The sequence below is a fragment of the Penicillium mononematosum genome (assembly GCF_028829835.1).
Source record: "Penicillium mononematosum strain IBT 11891 chromosome Unknown utg000005l:1.0-9366267.0:1.0-9372171.0, whole genome shotgun sequence".
Lineage (NCBI taxonomy): Eukaryota > Fungi > Ascomycota > Eurotiomycetes > Eurotiales > Aspergillaceae > Penicillium > Penicillium mononematosum.
In genome coordinates, this window is record NW_026643275.1 from 6,295,177 (window position 1) to 6,319,600 (window position 24,424).

At 49.8% G+C, this 24,424-nt stretch overlaps 9 protein-coding genes across 9 annotated transcripts; 4 read left to right on the plus strand and 5 right to left on the minus strand.

The window, feature by feature from the left end:
- Positions 1-299: 299 nt before the first annotated feature.
- dppV (dipeptidyl peptidase DppV) lies at positions 300-4,932 on the minus strand (the record flags this gene model as incomplete). The annotated part of the gene is made up of 10 exons (XM_057297342.1): positions 300-931; positions 973-1,642; positions 2,271-2,358; positions 2,432-2,643; positions 2,697-2,929; positions 2,981-3,203; positions 3,251-4,274; positions 4,328-4,566; positions 4,619-4,670; positions 4,739-4,932. The coding sequence occupies 10 exons, from the start codon at positions 4,930-4,932 to the stop codon at positions 300-302; spliced, it is 3,567 nt and encodes a 1,188-aa protein (XP_057145224.1).
- Positions 4,933-5,458: 526 nt separating this feature from the next.
- On the minus strand, positions 5,459-8,328 carry N7519_010570 (DNA ligase (ATP) CDC9; the record flags this gene model as incomplete). Its single annotated transcript, XM_057297343.1, has 4 exons — positions 5,459-6,004; positions 6,054-6,284; positions 6,384-8,160; positions 8,291-8,328. The coding sequence occupies 4 exons, from the start codon at positions 8,326-8,328 to the stop codon at positions 5,459-5,461; spliced, it is 2,592 nt and encodes an 863-aa protein (XP_057145225.1).
- Positions 8,329-8,906: 578 nt separating this feature from the next.
- On the plus strand, positions 8,907-12,400 carry N7519_010571 (uncharacterized protein; the record flags this gene model as incomplete). Its single annotated transcript, XM_057297344.1, has 2 exons — positions 8,907-8,939; positions 8,993-12,400. 2 exons carry the CDS (start codon positions 8,907-8,909, stop codon positions 12,398-12,400), a joined length of 3,441 nt encoding a protein of 1,146 aa, XP_057145226.1.
- Positions 12,401-12,727: 327 nt separating this feature from the next.
- N7519_010572 (translation initiation factor eIF5) lies at positions 12,728-13,969 on the minus strand (the record flags this gene model as incomplete). The annotated part of the gene is made up of 1 exon (XM_057297345.1): positions 12,728-13,969. The coding sequence occupies one exon, from the start codon at positions 13,967-13,969 to the stop codon at positions 12,728-12,730; it is 1,242 nt and encodes a 413-aa protein (XP_057145227.1).
- Positions 13,970-14,990: 1,021 nt separating this feature from the next.
- On the plus strand, positions 14,991-16,870 carry N7519_010573 (bifunctional hydroxyethylthiazole kinase/thiamine-phosphate diphosphorylase; the record flags this gene model as incomplete). The annotated part of the gene is made up of 7 exons (XM_057297346.1): positions 14,991-15,090; positions 15,145-15,321; positions 15,379-15,514; positions 15,571-15,978; positions 16,030-16,406; positions 16,460-16,560; positions 16,616-16,870. The coding sequence occupies 7 exons, from the start codon at positions 14,991-14,993 to the stop codon at positions 16,868-16,870; spliced, it is 1,554 nt and encodes a 517-aa protein (XP_057145228.1).
- Positions 16,871-17,108: 238 nt separating this feature from the next.
- Positions 17,109-17,896, plus strand: N7519_010574 (uncharacterized protein; the record flags this gene model as incomplete). The annotated part of the gene is made up of 4 exons (XM_057297347.1): positions 17,109-17,139; positions 17,188-17,203; positions 17,272-17,325; positions 17,380-17,896. The coding sequence occupies 4 exons, from the start codon at positions 17,109-17,111 to the stop codon at positions 17,894-17,896; spliced, it is 618 nt and encodes a 205-aa protein (XP_057145229.1).
- A 119-nt stretch (positions 17,897-18,015) lies between these two features.
- On the minus strand, positions 18,016-19,140 carry N7519_010575 (uncharacterized protein; the record flags this gene model as incomplete). Its single annotated transcript, XM_057297348.1, has 1 exon — positions 18,016-19,140. One exon carries the CDS (start codon positions 19,138-19,140, stop codon positions 18,016-18,018), a length of 1,125 nt encoding a protein of 374 aa, XP_057145230.1.
- A 694-nt stretch (positions 19,141-19,834) lies between these two features.
- N7519_010576 (uncharacterized protein) lies at positions 19,835-21,499 on the minus strand (the record flags this gene model as incomplete). Its single annotated transcript, XM_057297349.1, has 1 exon — positions 19,835-21,499. One exon carries the CDS (start codon positions 21,497-21,499, stop codon positions 19,835-19,837), a length of 1,665 nt encoding a protein of 554 aa, XP_057145231.1.
- A 1,973-nt stretch (positions 21,500-23,472) lies between these two features.
- Positions 23,473-24,158, plus strand: N7519_010577 (RNA polymerase II mediator complex head subunit MED22; the record flags this gene model as incomplete). The annotated part of the gene is made up of 3 exons (XM_057297350.1): positions 23,473-23,587; positions 23,660-23,799; positions 23,916-24,158. 3 exons carry the CDS (start codon positions 23,473-23,475, stop codon positions 24,156-24,158), a joined length of 498 nt encoding a protein of 165 aa, XP_057145232.1.
- Between the last annotated feature and the right edge of the window lie 266 nt (positions 24,159-24,424).

Here is a 24,424-nt window from a genome sequence, read left to right on the forward strand (position 1 = left end):
TCTAGTGGACTATACGTCATTACTGAGGCAATAACTAGACTTCCGAATTGCATTCGGTTCATAGACTGAACTACCAACGTAAGAATACACGAGAAAAGCATTAAACAATCTGTTGTGATTTAAGAAAAGTAGCTTGTACTGCATATTACATGCAGATAAAAGAGTATCAAAGGTCAGATATCGAAAAATCAGGGTGAGACGGGAAAATGATTCCCTTAGATACCAGGGAACCTAGGGACAATGTACATGTTGCAATGTGCACTCCCCGCAAGCAAATTTTTGTCAAGCCCCAAACTCACCTAATCAAGCTCAGACTCTTCATGCGGGTGAGTCAAATTAGGCTCGGCATAGTGAGCGTACAGGTGGGCCATCAACTCGTCAGGATCATCATCGTGCAGGGTACGCATGAAACAATGAGTGTTGCGGACCACATCAGAGACGTTGGCGTAGATAAGGGCAACTGCACAATCGAGCATGCGCTTGTACCACAGGTGCAAATTGTGACCTGGAGGCAGTGGCTGAAGTTCTGCAGTCACAACAGACCACACCGAGTGCTGGCGGAAGAGCAGGTACATGCCGGCCAACCAGGGCTCCCAGTTCTCATTGCCAATGAGAGCAGGAACTTCGAAGGGAACGAAGTGCTTGTCGTGGGAATTGTTCATGAAGAACTTCACATGCTTCACAGTCTTGGCTTGCTCAGCTATGTTTTCGGCCCTGACATGCTCGATTATGTTTTCGGGCCTGGATTGCCTGTTTGTGTTTTCGACCAGTGAGGGCACTGGGGAGATGTCGTCATCGCTGTCGTGGACGCCGTGGAAGACGAAGTGATCCAGGTCAGCAGCGGTGAATGTGGTCGAGAGGGGGTTGCTTGGTCGCTGGACCCTTGGATTGGCCTCGGGGATGTCCTCCATCTTGACCTTGGGGGAGACGACTCTGTATCCGTGTTAGAGGGGAGAAAGATCCATTCCCAACGTCCGTTTTGAGAAGAAAAGGTGGGACCGTTGGCGGAATTGGGACCAGGATTGGGACAAGGACACAAAGTAGTGTCGTCCTTCGTGCAGGGAAATTGGTTCGGGCAAAGACAGAGGTCGTTTGCAAACTCACTCTTTGTCTTGGTATTTCCGTTGCTCGTACCATTGGCAGGTGTAGCGGAAGACTCTGTAGTCTTGGTGTTAGAGTGAAGATAATACCAGTCCCAGCGCCCATTTCGAGAAACAAAAATAGGGTAGCCAGTGGGATCAGCGGTGGGAGCGTGACATAAGGTAAGATCGTCCACGGTACATGGAAATGGGGCTGAAATTGGGCATGGGACAGGAGTGCCAAGGTTGTACTGACTCTCGTTCTCGTCATTGATGATGGAAGAGGGAGCGGGAGAAGACGTCTCAGCTTTGATCTCTGCGCCAAAATCATAGAGGTTAGAGACTGTCTCTTGCATAGCGCCATCGAGGAAAGCCCGTTGAAAGTCTGTAAGTTGATTCCAATACTCACTTGGGGGATGGGTTCCGGAAGAGGATTCCAACTTGGGAATTCCTGACCGGGAGCTGCTGTTAGCTCTGTCTAGGATGGCCGATGGTGTACCTTTTTGCTTCTTTCGGATGGGCGATGATGATGGATCAGGGGACAGAGTATGGGACATACCCTTCTTGCCACCTTTACGGGAAGGAGATTTGGGAGGCATGATGGTGAGTGAGAAGTTGATGAAACTGAGAGATGGCAGAGATGGCAGAGAAGACCAAATTTAGGGGAGAAGGAGAATGTGTTTGAGAATTCGTTTGCTGCGGAAAACGTTTGTAGGCAGGGACTTTTTATATCTGTTGATCCAGATTCTATAAGATACTCTCAGAGTAGCACATATTACGCAAACCACATCAGAAAGGCCTTTACATTTATGATCCATTGTTCATGTGTAGAAATTGGACACAGCATAGAAACAGTGAGAAACATTTATGAAACAAACATCCTGAAACAACTCATCCGAGACACAGGCAGAACACCTCTACAACAATATTGAAGACTTAGAACTTACGGAAGCGTATAGCTGCAAGTGTAGAAATTGACATAGAAATTGGCATAGAAGTTGAGGTATTGTAGAAGTTGAGATACCAAAGGTTGTATCAAAGGACCTAAGACCACTAAAAAAGTAAATTGGTATGTATGGAAGGTCAAAACTTGATATAGACAAATACGATATAGCGCATTGGCTATACACTGCCATACTAGAACTGAGGATTATAATCCACAACAGGAATTGTAGTGTCATCCAAACTGACAGAGCCCGGGGTGTCAATGCCGGCGTACTTATTGAGCCACCCTAAGACTTGCTGGTGCCAGACAAGACTGTTTTCCTTGTTGGTGACCCTATTTCAATGCCGTGTTAGCTTTACTGACTCTCTGATGGTGTATCCCCATTCAGAGGCTCCATTATACGTACCAATGGTTTTCATCAGGGAAGCTGAGCAGCCGACTCGGAACACCTCGCTCTTGCAAGATATTGAAAAGCGCCAGACCCTCAGAGATGGGAAGACGATAGTCCAAATCACTGTGGATAATGAGCTGTGGAGTGGTGAACTGCTTAATGTGTTCTGGGGCCGATGGATCGAACCGACGATAGTTCTCTCGGTTGTCCCAGAACGTGCCGTTGAACTTTGGAAGAGTCAATATACAAACAGAGGAAATGCCACGAACAAGACACATACCTCATGCTGCATGAACCAGAGTTCCTCGGTTGAGACCTTTGCATCGGCCACAAATGTGCCATCGTGACTGGCTAGCGCCTTGAACTCGCGGCCGAGAGGATTACCCTGGATCCAGTTGATCATGAAACCACCGTAGCTGGCGCCAGCTGCCACGCCGCGAGAGGTATCAATGAAGTCGAAGTTGTCCCGGACATGCTCCCAACATTTGACCAAGTCGTCGTAAGGGTAGCTTCCTGTTGATCATTAGAAGGTAAGAATGGGCATGAGTGATGGGAATGACATACCCCAGTTGTTCGCGATCTCGTCCGTGAGTTTATCACCGAAACCAGTGCTTCCTGTTGGGTTGGGCGCGACAACCACGTATCCTTGGTCGGCAAAGACCTTGTAGTTCCACCGAGTGCTCCAGGAGTCACCCCAGGAACCTTGAGGACCACCGTGGATATAGAATAGGAGCGGGTAGGTCTTTGACTTGTCAAAGTCCGAAGGGTAAACAATCCATGAGTGAATCTATAACGTTAACGTCTCTTCAGTTCCATGAGAAAAGGTAAACTTACATCTGTCCAGTTGCCCTTATAGTAGAACTCGTCGACGTCTGATGGACCAAGGTTCTTCAAGGCGGGGTCAACTTCGCTCGCAGAGAAAATAACGCCTGTGACGCCTTCGCCAGGTTTCGCGGTGTAGACTGTACGACTGGTATGGATAGCGGAACTAGAAACCAAGTATTCTCCATTAGGCAGGCCGTAGTAAGCAGCCACGGAGCCACCGTCGGTGAAGTTCTTAGGCGTGAAATCATTACCAGCATCAGCGGGCAGCAGGAAGAGTCGAGAGCGCGCAGAATCCTCGGTGTTCAGAACCAGGTTCTTCCCGTCAGCAGTCCACTTGATGGCACCAGGTGACCGGTCCCAGTCCTTGGCCAATGTACGAATAGTATCCTTGGAGTCAATGGTGTAAACGTAGACAGTGCGACGGTCCGACTCGTAGGAGATATCTTCCATTTGGAGATATGCAATGTGACGGCCATCTGGAGAGAAGACAGGACTGCTCGAATCACCCTTGATGTCTTTCGGTGTGCCAGGACTGTCAGGGCCATTGATAGCCACGGCCTTCTTGGATCCATCATGGGGCACAAGATAAATATACGAAGCAGTGTGGTTTGCTCGTGGCAATTCAGGTGCCTTGCTCTTGAATGCCACCAATTTTCCATTGGAGGAGATGTCATAGTCAGACGCATCGCCGAATGGCGGGTAAGGTGACTCCAGGTTCTTGACTCCTGCGACGAGGTTCTTGAGAGATCCACTAGAAGTGTAGGCGGATGTCGCTCCAGGTCCGGCTCTCTTCTTCTTCAGAGTCCCCGAGAAGATAGCATTGAATCTCGTCGTGAGCCAAGTATCCCAGTGGCGGACGTAGATACTGTCGTGGATACGTGCCGAGCTTAAAGGCGCGGCAACAAGCTCTTTATTGTACGCAGTTCCATTGGGCCAGGACTCTCCATACACCAAGAAGTTAATGTCTCCAGACTCGGTGATGGCCGTCTTGAGGCCAGAAAGCGGCGCAGGCAATAAAGCTGCCTTGTAGGCACTGTGCAGAAATTAGTAAGGTTCTGTCCATTTAAAATATGCATATAAGCTTACGAGTTGGCGAAATCAGAGGTATCTGACACCCAAATCTCGGTACCTCCGGGAATCTCGGCATTTGTGCCATTGATATACAACAGGCCCGAGTCAGTAGACCCTAGCCAAGTCAATTCGGAGACATTGCTGTCGTTGGTAAGTTGAGTCACTTTCCCAGTCTCCAGATCCAGCAGACTCCACCATGATGATGTAGCATGGGTCTCGAAGGAGTATTCAGAGGTGGAAAAGAGGGCGACTTCCTATGTCAGGTCAATAACATTGTCGATATCTGCATCTAACTGTGCGACTTACCCCTGATGGATTAGGAATAGCATCACTCCGTCTCGGAGCTGCGATAAGCTGCCTACAAAGAAAATCAACAACCGATCAAGAAGTAGAACGGATTAATCGCTTGGGAAGATCAGTACTAACTCGGGAGTAAGAGCTGTTGCAGAAACGATGATCGACCCGAGGGCTGTTGTCAATTGAAACACGCGCATATTGTCAATCAAGTACGCAGCCACGCAGCTAAAGAGAAACGTGCAGAAAAGCAGACGGGCTGCACTCCGGACAGTCACCGAAATATAAGTGCTGGGACTCCACACGCACAGTGAGCTAGTAGGCATAGTGGAGATAGCACTTTGCCGTCGAAGGGGGGCATGTTACATTCCTCGGTGCCAAGAGAGATATGCATGATGTTATTTCGTGCTGTTGGCCATTTCAAAGACGCTAGCGAGACGTGCTGCGAACAAAGAAAGGCGGACGCAGGCCGACTTAGGGCCCGAGCAGGGTCCGGCTGCTTGGCTTGCAGCGCCAAGCACCCCGGAGTCCGGAGATATTCCGTTGATAGCCGGGATTAGAATAAGGTCACGATATTGGATACTGATCAACAGGGGCTTTGTCTTAGAAAGGGGTGGTGGAATTAAAAAGAAATGAATAGTTAAATTGACGCCTACAGGTTATAATTGCCGTGGGATCATAGAGCTGCCCAAGGAAGGCTCCGGGGCTACAAGTGGCACTATGGTAAGCCCTAATGATGCACCCAACCTGGGAAATGGTGCCATTCTGGAAAATGCATACGACTGAGAGGGGCCGTAATAGATATCCAATGAATTCAATTACACTCGCTATAGTGCGCCTGACAAAATCGCTTCAATACTCAAAGTCGTCATCCACACCTCCCTTGCTAGTAGTATCCTTGGTAACTGCTTCTTGTTTTCGATACATCTCTGCAACAGCACGGGTGGTAGTAGCCTCGTCTGGCTTCTTATCGTCGCGGGATTTAATATACCGCGGGAAACGCAAAGACACGCCTTTTCCACCGCCGGTTGTACCTTGGAACTCATCAGCAGCGGCTTGATAGCGTGGGCTGAGGGTCAAATCGGCTGTTTTGACTTCCCACACCAGTCTTGGCTCAAACCAAACATCCGGTTGGTCCTTGGGAACGGTTGAATGAGTATAAAATGGCTTTGGGCGGTCAATCACCAAGGGAACTAGCGTCTGGTGTAGCTCTTCAAGTAGCGCCTCAGAGAAGCCAGTGCCGATGTTACATATGGTCTCATATGTGTCGTTACTGGGGTTGTAGGCAGCGAGAAGGAAGGCACCATAAACCGAAGTACGTTTTCCACGACCATAGTAGGCCCCGAGTACGACAAGATCAAGAGAGTCACCAACACCGGCGAGGTAGTCCTTTTTGACCTGTATAAAAGTTAGCAACGGTTGGACTAATCAAGAAGAGACACCATACCTTCAGCCAGTTGCGACTCCGCATGCTTGGTTCATAACCACTCTCTGCTGTGTCCAGCATTTTCACCATAAGACCCTCACAAGAAGCCTTAACACTAGCCTCGAGCAATTCTTGGATCTCATCGAGGACACTAGAGTTGCCATATTGGGCAAACTGGAACTCCCCCTCAACCGGTTGGAAGCATTTATGCATTAGCTCTCGCCGTTCTCGTAGAGATTTCTTCACGCAAGGCTGTTGAAAAGTTAGCATGGAAATCTAGGAAGGAGAAGACAAGAAGAGGGATCCAGCGAATCGCTGCTATAGATGCGCCAAAAAGACAAATGATCTTACCTCTCCATTGAAGAAAAGCAGGTCAAAGGCGTACACACAGACCTTGACCTTGACATCTTCCGCTTTGACATCCTTGCGCTTGCGAGTCATCAGTTGCTGGAAGGGAAGAACCTTTTTCGCCTCCGTATCCCATGCGACCGTTTCGCAATCGAGAACGAAGCTCTTAACGTCGGGTTTGACCCATGTGTCAAGTTTGCCTAGAACATCGGGATACTTCTTCGAAAGATCTTCCGAGTTGCGGGAAAAGATCGAGGACAGTCCCTTGCTGTCCTTCTGTAATGTGTTCACAGCTCCAGGATATTGGTGGATAGAATCCGGAGACACAAAATGGATCTGGGCTCTTTCTCCGTCGTACTTATATTCACAAGTGAATTCCTTCCCTTCGAACCGGTCAAGAACCTCGGTGATAGACTTGGTCGGTTTGGCAAGCATAGGCTTGATAGGAATTCCGGGAGAAAGCTTGCACACTTCAGGCAGCTTGGAGAGACCATGCTCAAGAACGGCAGGAATGATTACTTCGTAGGCAGGAAGCTCGCTGTAAACAGACTTGAAGATGTTTTCACCCGCTGCCATTTCCTCAGCGGATGGGATCTTATTGCCGGCTAATTCAGCCTCGTGAGTCTGGACTGCCCGAGAGACAGCGACAAGAACCGTCTTCTCCGCAAGTCCAAGTCTCAGTTTACCTTCCAAAAAGCGAACGATGTATTTAGCTTCGCTGGGACCACCCTTGTCCTTGGTGATATCCACCCCTTTGCCAGCCGTGTCGGCATCGGCTGCAGACAGCAGTTTCTTGATGCCTGAAATCTTTTTATCCTGTGATCCATGACCTTGGACCTTGGCAATTCCAAGAAGGCCTTCATGTACACCTCGTACAGTCAAGGGCTTGGGCTTGAACATGGTAGGCTGGTTTGACCTGCTTTTGGCAGCGACCAGTCCCAGGTCTCCGATTTCCCGTTGATCGGCTTTGATGACGGCAAGGCTGCGGCCGGTACATTCACCAATAGCTTTCATGATCAGTGACTCCCCAATGCCCAGTTCAATTCCGGCGTAATCGGCAGCCAGTTTATTGATCATCAGCTGAACAGTGGGTAGGAAATCGGCAGGGGTCAGACGAAGAACCTGGCGAAGGAAAAGAGAACAGTGGTCCGTGATCTCCAAGCGTTTTCTGGTCATCTCTACAAGAGAAAATGTGGTACACAAGGCAGCATAAGGGACAGGAGTGCCTGCCTTCCAATCCGGGTATGGATCTTTACCACTGGCTTGCAATTTGGCTTGGAATTTTTCGATTGATTTCTTCGCGAGTTCCGGCTTGAGGTCATCTTCATCTTCGCTTTCCAATGGATCCTCGTCTTCTTCTACTGACGGTGACTTCTCTTCAGGAGTAACATCGGAGGGCTTTGGCACTGCTGGTTTTGGTGATGGCGCTTCAACCTTTGGCTTTGTAGACTCAGGCTTCTTCGGGGATGCCGATTGCTTCTTGGCAGCTGGAGAGGTCTTCACCGAGGCCTTTCGTCGTCTCTTAGAGACAGGTTGGATATCTGAACCATCGCTTTCTTCCGCCTCGGCGCTCTTTTCCCGCTTCACACCCTTCGTTGGCTCCGTTCCATTGGGGATAGCAGTTGGTGCTGAGTCGGCAGCGTCTTCCACCTCAATTCCGTCGGTGTTATCATTGGCCTCCGCATCAGCGGCATCGCTGCTTGTTGCTTGTCTCTTTCCACCAAAGGCTAATGTGGTTTGCTTCTTCGGCGGTTGGTTGGCGCCCGAGCCGAAAAACCTCCTACAAGACGGATAGAATGAATTAGCGGAGTGAACCAAAGGAAAAGCCGAGAGGTGCCAGAGGGAAAGGGCGCATGCGCCATCGAATATTGTCGACGCACCCAATCGTCTGCTGTCTATCCCGTACATACCCCAGTGTAGCCTGTTTCCTGCTCTTGTCATCGGCCATGATTCGCGACGATGAGAAATTTGTCTTGTTCTTTTGCTGGGCTGCAATACTGGCAGAGAACGAGCCCGTAGATAGCTTCGAGATTGATGTGGTCAAGAAATTGTGGTGTCCTGCAGATCGGATGCAGAAGCTAGATCTCGAGCGCGAGAGCGATAAAAGCGCAAGCTCTTGAATCCGCAAAACCCGCATAGGCGTTTGACTCGGAGTCAAATGGACACAGAATATGGTCCAATATATAGTCCGAGCAGACCTGAACCACAATTGAAACAGCCAAGGCAACACTGGTTGTCACTCGTGTGGCAGGCAGCTGTCGGGATTCCCACGCGTTGAGACGCGCTAACGTATCACGTGCAGCGTTATCTTGCCCGTTTTGGATAGATTATGTTCACCGCTTGATTATGCCGGCAGATGATGACAGAGCGGTGCAGTTTTGGGATGCAGTCCCGCTGTATTCGATCGCGATGGGTCCGCTGGACGCTGTTTATAATGGGGCTTCTGACGTTTGACTAATTTAATACTACTCAACATCTTGGCTACTATCTTGCCACTCTAACGCCACCCAGCCTTGTTTGGCTGCAATGGACAACCTCCGGCAGGAATCTTTCAAGCAGGTATGATATGCTTCATTCGGCTCTTAGGACGAACAGTGCTGATTTCTGAATAGCTCCGAGCGCCATGCGTCGAACTCAGCTCCGTGGGCCTGCGTTTTCGAGGAAACCAAGCTTCCGCCGCCGATGTATCCCGAGTCCTTGAGCCAGTACACAACTGTTTAAAGGAACTTGCGAGGAACAACACCCTCGACGAGAAGCTAGCTGAATACGCTTTCTTTCCATTGTCGCATATCTTCAATGAAACACAAAGACTACCCGCACGATGTTTAGAGTCGGCCGTCCACTGTTTGCGGATACTGGTTGCCGATGGATGGCGGCAACGGCTGTCTCCTGCGATGGGAAAGCAACTCATAATCCTGTTGACGTTGATCGTGGGAGGATCTCCAAACAAGGTGGAAGAGAAGCAACTACCGAAGCCTAAGGTTTCTGAGGAACTGTGTATTGCTGGGTTTGACTGCCTCAGTGCTATATTCACGGTCTTAAAAGGAGCTGTTCCAGAACGGACAATCTATCACGAGATCGGCACCGCAACTGTTGTCGATCAAACAGTATATATTCTGCTTGAGGGAATTGTCGATGATAGATCAGATGAGCTCTGCCTGGCAGCCGCAAAGGCTTTGCAAGCACTTTATGCTCGAGTCACGGACCGCGTGGTGCTTGCCAGCATCATGCCGCGAACTGTGTCGGCACTGGCTAAGATTTTAAAGCCATCGACACAGACCCGCAGGTCATACAAGCTCCTCCAGACCTCCTTGCAGATTCTCACAGAGCTCCTAAAAGCTGTTCTCAATGACCGTGTCGCTTCAGAAGTCTCCCCGCCCGAGCTGGGAAGCGATAAGATAGCTCTGGATGAAGCCTGGTTGAAGGCCACCACAACGCAGATTAAACTTGCTCTGGCCAATGTTATACAGGTTCGCCGTCATCAGCGACTAGAGGTTCAGTCTGCCGTCCTAGACCTCTGCCTGATGGTAATCGAAGAGTGCCAGACCACACTGTCAGAGTCTCTCCCAATGATGGTTGAAACAGTTGTTGTTCTAGCAGATAAAGAGGACGAGGGAGTGAATGAAGCCTACAGAAACGTAACTCATCTTGCTACAACATACCCTACAGTGTTGGATTCATTAAAAGAATCGCTGCACACTTGGCTCACTTCTTTCCCTCGAATCATGCAAGGCAACGATGAAACTGCTAAGCAGTGGGGGCTTCGTCAGATCTCCACCGTCTTTCAGGTCCTGTCCCAAGTTCAGTCTGGATCAGATTTGCTTACCAGCGGTTTGGCATCCGGCCTATGCGATAGCGTCGGTGCTGTTGTCAAACAGAACACCAATTCTCTCCAGCCGTTGGCCTCGATGGATGCTGGCTTCAACTGGGAGGTGCTCAGCACTGATGCCAGATCCAAGGTGTTTCCACCCATTATTTTGGAACATCAAAGCCAGCAACAAACTCTCAAAGACCTACGGTCAATGATTACTAGGTTGAACTTGTCTGAGTCTGGGAATGAGATCACTCGATCGATTGTCAACCGTATGCACATAACGTCAAGTGATTCCGCTATTGCACCTTTCTGGTTGGCGATGACTTTCTTGCGGGACAGCACTACGGCAACAGCCAGCTTTGACGATTTCATCTCTCTTGATCATGTTGAGGGGTCCATCTCATTCACTGGCCGTGGCGGAATGATTGAGGAGTTGTATTATATCTCATTAAATATACTGAACGAACTGTCAGTTGATGGGACAGGAGACTGGCGTACATCAGCACTTGCTCTGGAATCCGTGGCTCTCCAAGCTCAACAACTTGGCGAGGCTTTCCGACCTGAACTCATGGACGCGCTCTACCCAACTTTGCAGTTGCTGGCATCACAGAACCCTAACCTCCAACGCCACGCCATGACATGTCTGAATATCTTGACCAATGCTTGCAACTACCCAGACACGAGTACTATGATCATTGAAAACGTGGACTATTTGGTGAACTCGGTGGCCTTGAAACTTAATACCTTCGACGTATCACCTTATCCGCCACAGGTCCTGTTTATGATGGTCAAGCTTTGCGGTGCCCGGTTGATACCTTATCTAGATGATCTGGTTGATTCTGTATTTGGTATCCTGGATCTATACCACGGGTATCCGAAACTCGTCGAGATGATGTTCAAAACGCTAGCTGCAGTCGTCGAGGAAGGAGCGAAGAAACCATCTTTGCTCACAATCGACGAGGGCAAAGAGAATGGCTCCCACGATACCCGCAAGTCTCAATATCAGAATCTCTCAATCTCATGCATCGCCGCAGATATTGCCAACCGCAAAGCGAAACAGCATGCTGAGGATGAACTAGCAGATGCTGATGGCAAAATCCCCCATCCCAAAAAGCCATGGTCAGAAACATACGACAAACCTCCTCCAGAGCCGTCCATCGAAGAGCTTCTGGACCAAGCCGAATCAGAGGAGCCACCACTTCCACCTCCCAAAGAACCAGAAGACGCCGAGAAGCCGCTCACCAAAACGCATGCCCTCCTCCTTCACATCGTCAAATCCATCCCATCCCACCTAACCTCACCATCTCCCTACCTCCGACGCTCCCTCCTCTCGATCCTCATCGATATCCTACCCGCCCTATCCCAAAACGAAACCAGCTTCCTCCCTTTAATCAACGAGCTCTGGCCCACAGTAGCAAGCCGAGTAATCTTCCCCTCATCACAAGCAAACGAAACATCCAAATCCCTCATCGCCACCCCATCCACAGAACCAACCCGGAAGTCCGAAACCCCAGACCACCAAGAAGAAATCTTCGTCACGGTAACAGCGTGCGAGGCCATGGAAGCAATGTGCAAAGGCGCAGGCGATTTCATGGCCACGCGCGTCGAAACCGAATTCCCCCGCTGGGACCGGCTATACCGCCGGGTGTGGGAGAAGGTGCGCGCCGACGCCGAGGCTGCGAACGAGCGCCGTGCCAAGTCCCAGGCTACGAGCGTGTCTGTGGCTGTCGCTAAATCGGGAGATATGGCGTCCACTCTGCACTTAGCCCTCTCTTCGTCCCTTTCGCTCTCGCCGTCGACGCTGGGATCGAAATTCTTTACGTCGCACCACCGTCTGTGGCGTGCGTTGGTCTCCCTGTTTATCACAGTTCTCTCGCATGTCCGGTTACCGTTGGAAGTGGGTGACAGGATATGTGAGATGCTTTGTGGCTGGATTGCGCTGTTTGTTGGGCCCGAGTATTATTTCATTTCCTCGAGGACTTCTATGTCTGTGGATGATTCTGCGTCTGGTGGAAGTATGGTTTCTGTTGAGGATGCGATTCGGGCGATGGAGGCTTGGAATGTGGACTTGACGTGGTTTGTCTTTATGCGGCATCGCTTGGGAGCGGATGTGGTTACTACAGGCAATGCTAGGAAATGTGGTGCTACTAATCTCCTTTTCAATGGCGATGGGGAGCCGGTTAGACTAGCTGAGTTAGTGTTCTAGTTCTCGCTTTCTGTTGATAGCATTGTATAGCATGAGACATGACTATTGTATTTTGAGCTACTTCACTTGTACAGGTACCTTAGTGCTGATGATACGGATGAATTGGATGGATTGGATATTGATACCGTATTGATATTCATTGTAAAGGAGTGGCAATTGGTGAGCTAAACTAACATAACAACCGAACTGATCAGTCCATGAGGGATGGCCAGGTCAGAGAGACGGCCAGGTCAGACAGAGGTCCAAAAATGTCTGTGTTCAAATATAAGAATGGACGCAGATAGCAAATAACCAAGGGTACAGAACAGCGTCCACAACGGTTACCGTCTACTCGCTCTCTTCTTCACTCTCCTCATCGCTCTCGGCATTCTCGAGCCACTCGATGAAGGGCTTGGCGGCCTTGTGGATCTTCTTGCTGGTCGAGATGTCGACGTACTTCTTGCTGGTCTTGGCACCCCACGCCTTGAGGGTTTCCTCAGACACAAGGTCGTTCTGGTAGTAGCCCAGCAGAATGGCAGGGACCTGGGCGACAAGCTCCGGGTGGTCCTGGCCGACGAAGCGCTCGGTACCACCGAGGAAAGCCTTCTCGTGACGATCGGAGGTGATCAGCTTCTTGAGCAAACCAGCGCGGCCTTCGATCTGCTTGGCAATCTTCTCGTCGAAGATGCTCTGTGCCAAGACAGCAACAGTCTTGTGCTTGCTCTCAATGCCGAATTCCTTGGCCTTCATGTAGATCTCAACATCGGTGACGTTGGTAACACCGCCCTTCTCAGCGGCGGTGTCAACGATCCAGCTGCCCAGCTGCTCGTAGGACGAAGGTCCATCAGCTCCCTCATCGTCACCATCCTCAATGACAAGGGCACGCTTCAGGTCCGAAGGGAGATCTTTGGCACGAGCCTTCACAGCCTCCTCGGAAACATCGACGGCCCACTCATCATCCTTAATCTCAGTCTCAGCCTCGATGGCCTGGGCCTGACGGGTCACTTCATCGTCGCTGTTAGCTTCGATGGCAAGATCTCCGTCTTCGCCATTCTCGGAGTTCTGGCTGTCGCCAGGGCTGGCTTCCTCGCCATTGGCAGCCTTCTCCTTCTCTCGCTCGCGGCGGGACTTCTTCTTCTCCTTCTTGCCACCCTTGGGCTGGTTGCGAACAATGAAGGTGCTCAGCTTGAGGCGAGGGTCGACATCAGAGCGTTGACCACAGGCCTTGCAGTCCAGGGTGATCTTCTCATCCTTGATAATGACATCGGTCTCAGGGTTCTTGCACTTCTTGCATAGCACAAACTTGGAAATGAAACCGTCGAGGTAATCCTGGAGCTTGGGGGCGTCGTGAGAACCGTTGATGATCCAACGGTCGTCAGAGGGCTTAGCATTGGCCTGGGCACCAAGTTCAAATCCGAAGTACTTGATGAGATAAGCAGGAGGCCGACTGAGGGACTGGGCAACCGAGTTCAGGTTGACGACAACGGTCTTGATACCGTTACCCTTGCCCTCGACCTTGGCCTGGAGCTTCTCCATCTTGTAGCGATAGAAGGGATCGGTGATATCCCGGCGAATGTTGACGGTGGCCATGATGACGGTTTAATTGAGCGGTTGGTTCACAAGAATGGAACAGTGGGATTGCTTAAGGGAAAGCTGGAAGGATTCTGGATGATGATTTTGTTGATGAGGCAAGACATGCGTGTCAAGTTCCCTTTTTTTTAGTGGGTATAGAATGTGATTCCTTTAGGAAAAGTCACAAGAAATCGAGGAAAGATCCGGGGTATTCAGCCACAGGATCTGAAGGTGTATGCTGCAAGGTTTCGGCGCGCGAAACGTTTGCAGCTTGAGCGGCAGGTGATGTTCGAAATTTTGGACGGAGGACGAATACATAGACAAGTTCGCGGGAAACTTCTCAATGTGTTGCTTTCTGGGAACGATTGAAGTTCTTTGGGAATCCGAGTCAGAGGTCGGAGACCTGGCGGATGGTGGCAAGTGATGATGGCGAGGCCGAACTAACCAGTTATGAAGAATGAATAGCGTAGAACTGAAAGTCCACGCAGTAGATAGATAAAGGCTTCGAAAATAACTCGATGCCTGTGAAGTGTTTGTGTGTTGTTGGGGGAGAAGAAGAAGAAGAAGAAAAAGAAATAGCAGAATTTGACAAATCACGGTTATGTCAGCGAGCACGTGCCGGGAATAACTCGGAGTATAAAGGACCATTGACAGTCGAATATAGGACATGGGAGGTTCTTGGTATTCCAGAACGGTTATTTTGAAGAGATCTTTCTTAACTTTAAGACTATTTATGCTTCGGAATAAACTCTTAACAATATTGAAGCATATATAGGTGATATAAGTGGATTTCACAATGTTGTATAAACCGGATCAGTACAGGCCGAACCTTCCAAGACCCCACCACGGCCACACAGCGATAAACGGCAATCTCCAGGACTCCTTCAGTCACTTAAGTACGGTGTTTTGTGTTGTACGAGTATAGCCTGCTGGCCCTGTCGAACCGCTCTTCATTTCGGTTTGAATCTCTTTGTCAAAACAGCCTCAAATCTATTACTCCGAAACTCCCCACCTTTGTCCGGCCCAAGGCCAAGACACCATGCCCGTAGATCTGTCGCTCTATTTGGTCACGGATTCGACCCCGGCCATTCTCAAGGGGCGAGATTTATGTACAGTGGTAGAAAGTGCTCTGCAAGGAGGTGAGTAGGACTCCGGCGTTCTCGCCAATTATACAGCTAACCCACAAACTGCAGGCGTGACGGTGGTGCAATACCGGGACAAGACCAACGACACTGGTGTCCAGGTGGAAACTGCCCGGAAACTACACCAGGTAACCAAGAAATACAATGTGCCTCTTCTGATCAATGACCGGGTTGATGTGGCCCTTGCCATTGGTGCGGAGGGTGTGCATCTAGGTCAAGATGATATGAGTTCGTTTCTACCTATGTACGATTTTACAAAGATACATGTACTAACGTCAAATGCAGGCTTCACCGAAGCAAAGAAGCTTCTTCCAGAGAATGCTATCATCGGTATCAGTACATCCTCGGTCGAGGAGGCAAGAAAAGCCACCGCCGATGGCGCCGACTATATCGGAATTGGTACCATGTTTGCCACCCCGACGTAAGTTCGCATGTCTAGTATCCCACGATCCAGCAACAGGCGCTAACTGCCCATAGTAAAACCAATACCAAGTCAGTCATCGGGACGGCAGGTACGCAAGTCATCCTGGATGCCATTAAAGATTCCCCCATAGGCACAGTTTCCATCGGTGGCATCAACCACTCCAACGTTCAACGAGTGCTCTATCAGTCTCAGTCACCGAAGAAAGCACTGGATGGAGTGGCCATAGTTAGCGCCATCGTGGGAGCCGACGACCCTAAAGCATCTGCCGAGCACTTCGTCGAGCTCATCCGCAACCCTCCCCGGTTTGCGCAGATTGCCAACCCTCCACGTGCTAACGAGGCCGAGGCCTTGTTGAATGAGGTGCCCCAGATCATCCGTAAGATGGTAGAGGTGCATCCTCTCGTACACAACATGATCAATTTCGTTGTGTCGAACTTTGTGGCCAACGTTGCCCTTTCTATGTCAGTATATTGTACTTAGCCAAGCCATTTTCCATGCTAACCGTTCTATAGTGGCGCATCTCCCATCATGTCTCCTTATGGCGATGAAGCCACGGACTTGTGCAAGTTTGATGGCGCTCTACTGATCAATATGGGTACATTGACTAGCGAGAGTGTCTCAAACTACCTAAAAGCCATCAAGGCATACAATGATCGGGGCAACCCGGTGGTCTACGACCCAGTCGGTGCGGCTGCGACACACATTCGCCGCAGCGCAGTGACTCAGCTTATGGCTGGGGGTTACTTTGATTTGATCAAGGGTAACGAGGGCGAGATTCGCCAGGTTTGGGGTAGCAGTGCTGTTCAGCAGCGCGGTGTCGACAGCGGACCGAGTACCCTTGACGGCAATCAAAAAGCCACGTTGGCTCGGGACCTGGCTCGCAGAGAGCGTAAGTAATCTCGGAATCTCTATCTGTGATTTCTTCTTTCTAATTTCATCTAGGAAACGTTGTGCTATTGACCGGAGCAACAGACTACCTCAGCGATGGCGAGCGGGTCATTGCCGTCGAGAATGGCCACCCATACCTGGGCCAAGTGACCGGAGTATGCAACCTCTACTGATTCCTCTTTTTAGCACATAGCTAACGTAAATTTACAGACTGGCTGTGCCATCGGCACAATCTCCGGTTGCTTCTTGGCTGCCCACCGTTCCGACAGACTCCTCGCAGTGTTGTCCGGAATTCTCATGTATGAGATTGCGGCGGAGAACACCGCGGCCAAAGAGTATGTTCGCGGCCCGGGCAGCTTCGTCCCGGCGTTCGTCGATGAACTTTACGCCATCCGCACAGCGGCGGCAAACGGTGACGATAGCTGGTTCGCCGGCCGGGCCAAGGTGCACGAGGTGAAGCTATAGATATCTAGATTAGTGGACGATCTGTACATACCAAGTACAAAAGTTATCATAATTGATTGAAACCTACAATAAAAATGATCAAAACACAATGTCAAGTCTACCAGCCCATCTTCCCTCGGCTTCCCCGCATCTCCGACTTCTCCGATTCCCGTCCCCGCCATTTCTTCTCTTCTACTTCTTCTATCTTTCTGCTCGTACTCCTAGACGAATCCCCTAGACACTACCACCGGTCGCAATCATGGCTGTCCCCACGCGCGCATCTCGAATTCGTAAGAAATCCCCGAATTTCACAATGCAAGTCACTAACATTAGACTAGGCAATCCCGCACTCTTGTATGCAAAACATCCAGTATCATTAAAGATACCCTCTCAAGGCCAGAACTGACAGCCATCTAATACAGTATCTGCGACATCCAAGACAAATTCCGCAATGGAATCTACGAATTCCCCAAACTGTACGAATCCCACATCCTAAACTAATCGAACCCAAAAGCCAACCAACCAAACAGCGTCTCGACAACAGAAAAAATGCTCCGCGCAGCCTCAACCCTCCAAATCCCCGTGTTCATAACAACTCAAAACCGCGCCAAACTCGGCAACACCGTACCAGAACTCCAACAACATCTCAGCGGCCCACACATCCGCGCCGACGTAGACAAAACCCTCTTCTCAATGATAACCCCGGAGATCGAGAAGTTGCTCCCAGCGCCAGATTCCGCGCCCCTCGACGTGATAATCGTCGGGATCGAGACGCATATCTGCGTGACGCAGACGACGCTCGATCTCCTCGAGCGCGGTCACCGCGTTTACATCCTCGTCGATGGCGTTAGCAGTATTAACCCCGAGGAGAGGGGGATTGCGCTTGCTAGGTTGAGGGATGCTGGGGCTGTTGTTACGAGTAGTGAGAGTGTGCTTTTTGAGATCCTTGGTGATGCTGCGCATGAGTCGTTCCGGGCTGTTAGTGGGCTTGTTAAGGAGACGAAGGAGACTACGAAGGGGGCTTTGGGGGTTTTTTCGAAGATTTGATTTTATAGGACTTGAGTATCTGACTTTTCGTAACTAGAGATTGGAGGGAGGAATGCATTGTGTATATGGATGCATCTCACCATCACTTCATTGCATAGACTGTCTGGGTTAACTGAGTTTCAGAGACTTGGAAACGTCAGTTCTCTCATGGTTGGAGCATCTTCGTATCCCAGCCACATATTCAGCTCTATACCAGCGGATTCGGCTTCACGTGCGAGCGACGGCAGTGTCAAGAGTCCCGCGGGCAGTTCTCCCCCTGTTTCGGAATCGCGGACTTTTTCCGTCGAGTGGATGGTCACCGAGTGTAGATATGGAAGATGTGCCCTCTTGTGATTGATCAAATCAAGAACAAAAGGATCGCACTCATAGTTATCCCATACGAATGGATCGTTGTCTGTATCGTCGTAGAAGACCTCCAACACCTCCAGACTGTGGGGTAAGCCCTCCCAGACCTCGGACGGACCATGACCATCTGCACAGAGAAAGGCGTGATAAATACGCAGAGTTTTGAGGGACGTGAACTCGCTCAGGTCAAGATGAGGTCCATTGTTCAGGTAATCTCCATTATCCCATGGCCTTGTCAGTGTCAGTTCTACCAGTGTTGGTTTTTGCCGTTGCAGCGTGCGCATAAAAGCAGCACACGTCCAGTGTCTGCGCTTTAACGGGAACTGATAATTGAGTCCCCACTCGTGTCTTTCAACATCGTAGTGAAGCGTTTTCAACGCTACCGGCCAACTTAATAAAGTCGTCAAAGGCTCCTCGTGCGCCCCACAAGCAATCAGTCTTAGACATTCGACAGGCGAGGTGCCAATAAGTGAATTGTCAAATTCCAATGAATCCCAATCACAGAAGCCGTGAATAGTAAGGGTTCGTAGGTTGTTGAACCAAAAGAAATGAGATATATCATTGCGAGAGCCATGCATAGAGGGGTGCCATAGGAGGGTCGCCGAGATGATGTGTTCCTTGAGACTCGGGTTATTCTGAAGACTCCGGGAGAGCTGCTTCAGGTGAACATTTCCGTAAACGAAGATATCACGATATAACAGGGGCTGTAGAAGACTGTGCAGGCGACAGTTGGCGAGCAGGAGAGGATGCAGGTGGTTGACGCTCAGTGGAGGGTCGAGCTCACAGCCCTCGTCATATCCAGGTCCATCGTATAGCAGTGATTCCTGCTTCATGTCCACTTGTAGGTAGTCAATAATGGCTAGAATGAGTTCAGCTGGAAGATCCAGCAGACGTGCCATTGTTATTGCTCGCGAAGGGACTTGTCCTAGACCTAGATCGATGCCAATTTAGCAGTGATGTTAAACGGATGAGGAGTTGGAAAGGATAAGTTTTCCTTACTTCTGTGACCATGGGCTTTGTTATTTAGCTTGTTTGTTCCGGGATAAACTTGGAAGGTTCCAATGTTCCTTGTTGCTTACATACGTATGTATGTATGAAGTCCACAGGTGCGTGTGATCTGAGGACTACATGTACCAAAGGGGACTTGAAGACTGAAAACCGGTATTCTTTATATTTCTGGGTAGCCCTCCAGAGAGCCCTCCAGGCCCTGGAGGGTTTGCTGTATTGAATACTAGTCTTACCTAGGTAGGTACGTATGAATAGATGAGGAGGGTTATATACTAAGCTAGATGGAATGCTAGTTGATATCGTCCATAGCCATTCGAACTTAAGCAGTAATCATATCTTTTTTTTTTTCTTTTTTTTGGTTACTTAGTAGACTGTCCTTTGCTATCATTCCGGCAATACTACAAGCTAAAAAAGAAAAAGTGGTTTCCCTTCTCCGTTGGCAGCCTTGGAATCCAGCGCCTGGCCCATTTCTCACTTTTTTCTGATTCATTCGGGATCCCAACCCTTCCGTATCATGCCGTAAAACCGAGATCATTTCAGATTCGGATGTAAACAAACATAAAAGCCAAGCCTAGTATGTTTCATCTAGGACGAGGCATTATGATGGGGCGGGTTGAGCCATCCAAACGCCGACGCACCACCCACGGGATTCAGTGTACCATATCTGTCCGAAGGAGTAGCTGGATGGTGGGCAGAAGTAATGGACAGAGACGACTTGTCGGCCTGCTCAGTGGTAGCACTGCCAGGAGCCGAGACCGAAGTTGTGGAGTTCGCATGGCTGGCAGATTTTCCGGTGCGGAAGACCTTCATCTCGCGTTTATCGGCCGGCTTCTGGGTGGTGGTGGATTTCTTGGCATCGCGACGCCATGAGCTCCAACAAGACATATCCTCGGTTTTAGTAGGCTCGGGAGTCGGTGGATGGGCAGAGGCCGGACGAGTTTCAGCTGAAATGTGAGCATGAGCCTGGGAGTTCTGTAGCTGGGACTTGTGAGGATCGATATTCTCGCTGCCAGACAGACGAGCCGATGGGGGCGCAGAGGCCGGCTTTCGTGGAACATTGGCAGGCCGGCCAATGATACCGACGGATGGATTTCCGTTAGTAGGAGGTCCCAGTATGTCTCCAGAATTTGGAGTACCAGGATAAGTGCAAAGAGACTTAAACACGGAGTCCTTCTCGGGACGCACGAGGGGAACAGACACACGGTTGTGGTCGTCGTCCACCATGATCAGTTTATCTTGCGAAAATAAAATATCAGCATTGTGTGCACGCATCACATCGCTTCCAATGATGATCTGAATTGGGTCGTCGCCGACATCTATCTCGCGAACCACAAAGCGGATGGTCACGGTAGGAACTTGGTGAGTAGGGGTTCCGGGGCGCGACGAAGATGGGTGAATAAGTGCTTCGGGAAGATACAGCGGCAGTTTGATGTACTGGACATCGCTCTCGCGCACGATCATGTTCTCCATCCCAAATTCGCGGACCATGGAAAGACCCAAAGTTGAGACGTAAGAGCCCGAGCAAACCGCTGCGTAGAGGAGAGAGCCATTAGTGAAAGTATCTGTCAACCAGCACCGAATAATGGACGGGACCGGTCCCAGCAAGAAGAGTCCAGGAGGGGGAATCAAAGGAGATTCGATAGGCGTAGTACCAAGCAGCCGAGTGGTGTTCAGGCGCAGGCTATTAGTTCGAGCGGAATGGTGTGAGTGGCCGGATGAACTCAATCTTCCATCAGACTGGTGAGAAAATGTCCGTTCAAGGAGCGGGTGGGTACTTAAGCCGCTGCCGGTCCGCAAAGGAAGGTCGTTGCTGGAACGGCTAGCCTGGCCGTTCCCATGGATAGCACTTTCGTCAAAGCGGACACTGTTGGCCCGCGACGCACCCCGTCTAGGCTCGTCCTCGGCGTCAAATCCCACAGCAGAACTAGCCATTGCGGAATGGTGACCTTGATCGAATCCTTTAAAGGCATCCGGGGGGGAGTGGAAGGTGGGGTCTGGAAGGGATGTCTTGGTAAGTGGTGAACTGATACCGGAGGGCAGAGGTGGACTACCTGGAGCGATCGCCCCAACCGATTGCGGAAACGGTGACACAGGACACCAAGGACTCCTCAGTCGAGCATCGTCGTCCCGGCGACGCTCCAGTTGTGCGAGCCGTTCTCCTTGCTCGTACTGGGCAATGTGGAGCTCCTTCAACTCGTCAAAGACACGCCAAATGTCGTCGCGGGAAGCAAAGGGATACTGCGCATCCATCGCCAGTCTAGTGTTTAGAATTGAAGGTAAAAAAGAAGAAGAATAAGAAAGCAGAAAAAGCGACGCGGGGTAGTTGGAATAGTCCGCCCTAAGAGCAGGGGCGCGAAGGCGTCACTTGAATTCGACACCTTTTCTCCAATATCTCCTGCCGCCTTCGATCTGTGAGACGGCCCACCGGCCGTCCACCCTGTCTTCGAGGGACAAGTATCTGGAGACCTGATCAGAACATCCAGCAGCGGGTTTAAGGAAGATAAACGATGGTATTGGCACAGAGGAAGAGGACGCGTTTCAAGATAGTTGGTATCGTAATGAGGGATTCTTGTTGAACTTTAGGTGATCCACGGACAAGTCCAAGTTCACAGAAAGATGCGACGAAGTATTCGGTGACGTAGAGTATGTGATGCGCCAGGCACAGGTTGCGTTACGGATGATTTCCCCGGTAAGTGCAAGCGAAGTAATGAGAAATCGAGAGCAAAGTAACACAGGATTGTGATTATGGGGGCCTGGACAGGACAATAAAGACACGAAGGAAAAAGGTTCCTAGTGACAAACCTAGCAACGGGAGGAAAGCAGTATTATTGCGAGTGAGAATTGTAATCTGGAGAGACATTGTCCAAGGTTGTACTCCGTAGGCGGTGACGCACTGTTGGGCGGAGAGCAAGGCGGAGAGGATGGAGGTCAAAAAGGACGATCATAGGCCTAGGCCTTGATCATTCCAACATTGAAGTCAACTCCACTATTTCATGTCTATGTTGTACACATACTTCCATACTTACATACTTCTACATGTTTATTATGTATGTATAATGTTCAGTAGAACGATGTCATCCAGTTTGCACCGCTAGTTATTGCACACTCCCATGCGAGCCTAATGTTTTTGCTATAAGTCTACTGTTGTGGGAGGCTTCGAAGTGTCTGGTTGGTGGAGAGATGAGATTGCTGTCAAGTTAGACTACTAGATTTGACATTTGGAAGTTTGGTATTCAACAAGCACTCCTGGTTGGTTCCATGCTGTCTCGGTTCAATACCACGCCGACATCTTCTTGTGTTGCTGAAAGAGTGACTGCGGAGTGTATGGTCCCTCCGATTTGAATAAGGAATACCATCTTAAGGATTAGCGCTGCTACCTCCTGTAGGACCCATTTCATGCATTGCTATCTACCATTTGACTGCAAGAGTCACACTCTCACTGTGTGACACGACCTACAGGACCATAGGTTCATCTATGAGTACCTAGGTATGTACTTAATAATTTGTCTCCATTTGGCAACCATATTAAGTACTGCTCGTTAGTTATGTATATAATGATATCTATTTCAATGCATCAAACAAGGTTATAGTTCCACACCGCCTGCAAGCTTAACATAACGTGGACTGGCTGTCAAACCCTAATTGATGCTTAGAGAGCCTATCTCTCATATAGGTACCTAGGTAGGTACGCCGTTCACTTTGTTCGTGAGAGCTTGCCTGTTATGCTAGGAAACAGGAACTGTCATGCCGAGCTCATCTTTGATGATAATGTTAAATAGCTCGCACGTTTTCGCCTTATAAGAACCTCATTACAGCCACGGGAGGTCTGTGATTGAGTGCTTTGAAACATAGCTGCCACTATGACTTATCTCCAACAGATACTTGCATTCATATGCCTAAATCCATTGGGCATGTGAATACGACCAAGGAAACTCACTTGTAATTGACTATATATTTTTGAAGAAACGCTAGTCAGATGGAAAGTCTCCAGATTGGCAGTCGACAACTGCCCAGCAGAAAGAGAAGGTTATGTAGCTTATGTAGCAGTTAGTTCGCATATTCATTGAGATTGAGAAGCATACCTTTAAAGCATACAATCACTTATCTTGACGGGACAAACAGATCGAATTAAGTGACAGTCAAGCAGGTACTATAAATTCGGGGAATCTCGGCTTTGCTCCCGTATTTACCCGCATCCACTCGCCCCACACCTTATCGTAATCATGGATCCGACGACTCCTTCGGATTGGCCTCCTTCGGATTTATCCTCATCATCCGAAGACAATAAAAAGAACGCTCCGACCATGGATTCGCGTCCAACCGCCAAGGAGCTTCTTGGTACGTACTTGATTTGGGCCACTACAGCTACATTCCCTTCAATGCCTTTCCGCTAACGATGCATTACGGTAGATCGCGTCGACTACGACATCTCGCAGCTGCTGCAGCGGTTCGAGAATATCATCGCTATTGCTGCCAAGAAGTTCGACGGCACCAGTCACGTTGATGCTGCTGTTGAAGCATTCCAAATTGATGTCGAATCTACTGCGCTGGTATGTTGATACGCACCGCCTCAGTCCTACCCGGCTACCTCTCGCCTCCATAAGAAGAATGCAATTGAGCTTTCAAATCCATACCAAAGCACGAGACTGACATTTTGCTACCTTAGATCCGTGCTGCGGAGGACCTACTCGCCTTGCACCGTCTCATGAAGGAGCTTTGGCTCTTCGGCAAGCTCGATACCCTCGGCGAAGATGAGCGAGATATCCAGCGTCGTGAGAAGCTCGAGGAGGATGTGAAGGCTATCCAGAAGGCCCTTGATGGAGGATTGTTGATGCCTTCATCGGAGGAGCCCGAGAAGCCCGAGAAGTCAGAGGACACTGAAAAGCACCCTGCAGTCCCAGAAGCCTGAGAAATCTGATACGTAATGGTTATTTTCCGAGGATTTCCTTGAAAGCATTTTGGTCGTTGGCTCTTGGAGCTGTTTTGCATGTGATACCCACTTGGTTCCTTGAGTCTGGCGTTCGACTGGTGTTATGTGGCGCATTCGATTTACCTATGAATCTACATTGAATCCAACCCCATTTTCATTGCTTGCTGCTTCGCCTCTGAGCTAGACTAGAGCAGTAGCGTAATATTCTCCCTACCGAAATCGTGTCGATAATACCCTCCAAAAAG